Source organism: Octodon degus, unplaced genomic scaffold (assembly GCF_000260255.1).
Source record: "Octodon degus isolate 3935 unplaced genomic scaffold, OctDeg1.0 scaffold00005, whole genome shotgun sequence".
In the NCBI taxonomy this organism is placed as follows: domain Eukaryota; kingdom Metazoa; phylum Chordata; class Mammalia; order Rodentia; family Octodontidae; genus Octodon; species Octodon degus.
Genome location: NW_004524581.1, coordinates 2,014,722 through 2,020,263, shown reverse-complemented (window position 1 = coordinate 2,020,263; position 5,542 = coordinate 2,014,722). Strand labels below are relative to the sequence as shown.

At 37.9% G+C, this 5,542-nt stretch overlaps 1 protein-coding gene across 3 annotated transcripts in view; it reads right to left on the bottom strand.

Annotated features, from left to right (window-relative positions):
- Window positions 1–5,542, bottom strand: part of Prkg1 (protein kinase, cGMP-dependent, type I) — a 1,308,883-nt gene that overhangs the window by 252,741 nt on the left and 1,050,600 nt on the right. For all 3 annotated transcript variants that reach the window (XM_004623947.2, XM_004623946.2, XM_023723235.1), the window contains exon 6: window positions 2,538–2,615. In XM_004623947.2, coding sequence (XP_004624004.1) covers window positions 2,538–2,615 — 78 coding nt within the window. The remainder of the gene's footprint in view (window positions 1–2,537; window positions 2,616–5,542) is intronic.

Below are 5,542 nucleotides of genomic sequence, written 5' to 3'. Positions count from 1 at the left end.
GATATGTTGAACTTTAAGTCCTTGCAGAATATGAAGGAAAAAATAATTATATAAAAGTAGAAATAAGCATTTACATATTTTTACAAAGAAATTTAGAAACCTAGTCATATATGGAATTGTAAGTCCTTATATTAGGGAGATAATACGATATTTACAGATGTGGGTCTGGTGTATTTCACTAATAAGTATATCTTCAAGGGGCATCCTCCAGAAGATTTTTGAATCCAGCAGTTAATTGGAAAGATTCTCACCCTGACTAAGTATATATACTGATACCTGTGAGATAAGCAACTGCACTGAAGATAATCTGTAATCTGCAATTGCAGTTTCATGCTTGGAGTGCCTTTCATACAGGTCTTCTGAATACGGGCTGTGTGTCATAACACGCCAGTTGCTGCTGTGCTGTCTCTCAGGTAGATGATTGTTCAAAAAGAAGGGTGTGGTGAATGAAGGCAAGAGACAGGAAAAGGAATGTTGTGGGACTGTCCTGCTTCAAGGTTGTATATGGTTACAATTTTGGACTTATGTGTAAACATAAGAAGTATATAATTCTTTATGCCTATTTTTTAAAATATATTCTAATTTTTAAATGTTTTTTTCATCATATTCTGTAGGGACTCAAAGTTCAACATATCAATACTGGATGAAAAACACCTGTTCCGTGTTATGCCTAAGATGTTTGATATTCAGACAGACAGTGAGGTTAAGCTTAACAGCTTAGGTTGTATAGTAATAACAATAAGCTTGTCTTCTGGATGGCTAACAACCTAAGTTTGCAGACCAAAATTAGAGAAAAAGGAGGGCCGCAAGGAAACCCAACATTTTGGCCCTAGCCTTCTAAGGTCAATTCAGACTCAGGACATATGAGAATTTGTAATGTCATGTAACTCAGTAGTGTTCCATATTTTCTGATTAAGGTGATTATGGGGCCAAAGAGGAAAGTGATCGATGATGTAGAGTGTGCCTAAGGAGAGTCACATGGAGAGAAAACATTCTCTCAGGCTTTCACAGAGAGCACATTGGCCAAGCAATGGCTGTGACTCATCCGCATGGCTGACACTGACAAAGGTTCTAGAATCTGAGGTACAGGATCTCAGGATAAGTCCTGAGGGGATTTCACTGACCTTCTCAGATCCAAAAGCTACAATTCTTGTTGCATAGGTCTTGCTTTATCTTGGTCTTAACCATCCAGCAGAAAAGTATAAAAACGAAGTACAAGAATTAAAGCCATGTTGTTATGTTGAGCTGTAGGGTACTCAGGTCAAAAATTTCTGACATTGCCAGTCAAGCAGAAGACCCAATACTATTATGGGCTACTGGACTCTTTTAGAATATTTTGCTGAGTTTACATACCTATAATATTCAAATAACAGAACTTAACAAAAAAAGGAGATACAGATGAATGTCCATTTTGTGTCTGTGTATTCAAAGTGGTTAAGATAGACATATAGTTACATTCTTTTAGTGAATAGAGGGACTTGTTCTAATGGTGTTCGTAAATAGGATATCATGTCCGCATCTTGTATAGCAATTAACCACTAGGAAGAATGTATGCAATGTGTTAATTATTGAAACTGTCCTACCAATTTGATGTGAAACTGTCTCATTGCTATTTGTTTTTCAGTAAAATTATAATAAAAAATGCAAAAGCATGGCTTTATTGTTTGAGAAACTTTATGTATTTCATGACATAACATTCAATTAATCTAGAAAATTTTCCAATTTACTTAATATTTTTATCTTAAAATATAAATTATAAGATTTATATTGTCAAAAACTGAAAGGGGGGCTGGGAAGATATCTCAGTAGAATAAGTGCTTGCCTGGCAAGCACAAGGGCCTGAGTTCAACCCCTGGATCTGAGAAAAAAAAAAACAAACCTGAAAGAATCCAAAAAATGACATGTCATTTTTCACTCACAGACAATGTTTGTCATATTTCCTCCCTCTTCTTGCAATTTACTTTTGTTTCTTAATATTCACCCAATATTTTGGTGAAGCAAAAGTACACCATAAATATTCTTACGTTCCAACTCTCTCAGAATATGAAGCAATTCTCATAAGACTATAAGTTTCAATGCAAATTCAAGCCCTGCTGAGTTCCTGGTCCAGATGCTTCCTTATGGCCATGTTACTGCTTCTAAAGACTATACAGATCTTTAAAAGTTCCCTTAGTGTTCTTTATTGTCTAGTTTTAACACAGAAAGCTTCATATTCACACAGACTTACCAGTAGTATGGGCTAGCGTGATTACTGCCATCTGGCTACTTCCTCACATTCATAGTTAAACTCCTTCTCCTGTACCTTTTCTATTCTTTTCTTTTCTTTTCTTTTCTTTTCTTTTCTTTTCTTTTCTTTTCTTTTCTTTTCTTTTCTTTCCTTTTCTTTTCTTTTCTTTTCTTTTTTGAGAACCTATTGCCAAAGAGCTCTCTCAGAGAACCCATTTGGCCCCAGATGTGGCAGGGGCACTCCTGCAGGAGGTGATGACCAGTCCCCCGCCCCACCTTCAGACCTTGCGTCTTGTGCCACCAAAGCTTACCGTGCCTTTGCTGATGATAAAGAAGGTGTCCCCTCTTGCACCTTGCCTGATAATGTATTCCCCATTTTCATAGTGGGTCTGAAAAATAGAAATAGAACACAAAATTTAGGAAAGGAATTCATTACCAAAACACTCAGATACATCAAACATCAGGCCCCAGGGATGTATTTATTGAGATGGAATTTTACCGGAGTAGAAAAGTCATTACATTTTAACAATGGACAACAGTCAACAAAGGCTGTAATTACAAAGATATGACATCTTTAATGCTTATTGTAAAACTCTCTGTGAATATCATTTTGCTGGGTGATTATATTCATGTCTTTAAATTTATTCAAGTCAACTGCTGGATGAAAATATCCTTTTCTCCTATCAACTAAGCATGAAATAAAATAGCACAGATGCTAATTAAACTGGTCTTTCTGTACTATTTTCCTTGTCAGTTGCTTTTGGTTGCAGTGGGCTGATAATGATAGCCTTTATTTTATTTTATTTTGCTGAGAAATTACGACGACATCTAATTCTCTCCATTTGAATGCAGGTTGCCTTTTCATGTGGGCTCGATGGCTCAGGATAGTTTTAAAGGCACTACTAGACATCTCAGGGTCCTTGCTTCAGCAACTTAGTTTCAGCCCTGTTAAGCAGAATGTCTTAATTTTATGGACTGAATCTGCCCAGCATTTGCCCAAGATAAACTACTGCATGCAGAGCAAGGTAAGGCTGTGGGCACACCAACACAGCCGGTGGGTCAGGGTCCTGCTCCGGACATCACCCCTCAATTCATTCCAGGGTGAGCATTACACCTCCAGGGAACAGAAGCAATTTCTGTACGGAAAGGGAGAAGAAAGTGCATTGCTGGGCAATGAGGCATGACAGAAAGTGGTTCAGCGCCTTCTCGCCCTTCTTTTCTCTGAGCTTCATACGGGACCCATATCTTGGGAAAGAAAACATTGCATGTGGCAGGAAATAAATTTCATGGCTTACACACAGGATCCACTGGGGTTCTTATTGTGCTTTTATTTTAATACCATTGTTCTTAACACTCAATTCCAGTCTCCTGAAATTCTTTCATTAATACTTCATATTGAAATAGCTACTATTTTATGAATCTAAAAAGTTAACATTTACACCTCATCTGTCACTTATTATTTTCATTCACAGATAATTCATTTTTTTCTTGTAATGGTTTCCTTAATAAAAGTAGTTCTTATTTCTCTTTCTCAGTCTCAACTACCTTATGATACATACAAAATCTGGTGTATATGTTCAAGACCATTTTACTATTGTTTAAAGAGCCACAACCTTTTATTTCAGAATAAAAGTGGGAATATATAATGCACAGTATTCAATGGATTTACTCCACTGAACAAGATTCTTACAATCCATTTTCATGTCTTGCTGTGTTAGAATGGACAGATATTACAGCATACAGATTGTTAAAACAAAAGTGCAATAATGCTCATTCAGGTATCCATTCAAGAAAAAAATTTTAACCCTGGTGTGGTGGAACACGCCTGTAATCTCAGCACTCAGGGGCTGAGGCAGGAGGATCATCATGAGTCTAAGACAAGCCTGGGCTGTGAAGTGAGCTCAATGCCAGTCTGAACTGCATAGTGATATCTTGTCTCAAAAAGAAAAGACAAGAAAGAAATTTCTGTGTCATTAAGTAGGGGGTTCTTATAAGGCACTGATCATCCGAAGATGAATTAGAGAAAATCTCTTAATAGTACTATGAAATAAAGCTTTCTCTGATGGTGGAAGTGTTCTACTGTTGTATTGTTCAATATAGTAGCCAATCACTACTTGGGCACACAAAACTTTGAAATAGTTTAAAATGTATTTAATAGTCATCAACTTACATTACAATAATCACACATGACTAGGAGATTTTGAGCTGGCTAGCACAGGTGACAGAGTTGCAATTTGTAGCAGTTAGGCCGCAGAACAGAATGGGCTTTCCTTGGTTTCCTGATCTTTCCTTCCTCAGGAATGGAATCCAGTGGGTGAAACCCCAGCCCTCCCTCTTCACTCTGCCCTAGAAGAGACTGACCGACTTTTCTGAGCCATGGACCGGAGAATCAGTGCCTGCCCAGCCACAGCTTGACTCCCTGCCCCTTCACGGGGGGAGTTTCCCACAGCAGCTGGGCCTCCCCTGCTGGTGCCCTGGGGGACACTGCTCCCTCACAGTGACCAGGTCCTGTCTCAGCTTCTGAGACATGAAGGATAATTTGGGGCCATTTCATGGCCCAGCTTGGAGGCCTGTTTGGCTCTCACATCTAACTTACTTACTCTATTTTGGATTTTATCATTTCCCAACAAAGCTAGCACTTTAGCCTCGTTTATCTTTAACTTTGTTATTTATTTTATTTTATTTTATTTTATTGAGAAACAAATATCGATGAGACAGTTTCAAAACTGATTAATAGGACAGTTTCAATAATTAATACCTTGTACATTGTTATCTTCTTAGTGGTTATCCATAGTACAAGATGCAGATAGAATACCCTGTCCAAACACTATTAGTACAAATCTTTCTTCTCATTGAATTAAGCGAAAGTAGCTATATATCTATCCTAACTATTCTGCATATACAGATACAGAATGGTCCTTCTTTTGTATCCCCTTTTTTTTGTTTAGTCCTGTCAGAAATGGGTATTCCATTGGCATCTAAATACTATAGGTGCATGAATTCAGCAAAACAATCCAACACTGTCCAGCAGTCCACAATAGTAGTGGGTTATCCACAGAAGTTGTTGACTTTCCTTTGGGTCCTAAGTTAAAACTTCTCAAGGGCTCCAAAAATAACCCAGTAGGCATTATGTCACACATTTAGATTCCCTGAGAATATAACTCCTGAGGGTCGCTGACTCTTAGGGGCTTCCCTATGGAGGGTCCTGTGTCCCCAACTGAAGGATGACACAGAGTTCCTGGATATTCATCAGGAAAAAAGCCACCTCATGAAGGGCAGCTTATTATGGTCTGATAATAGCCATGAATGTATATAT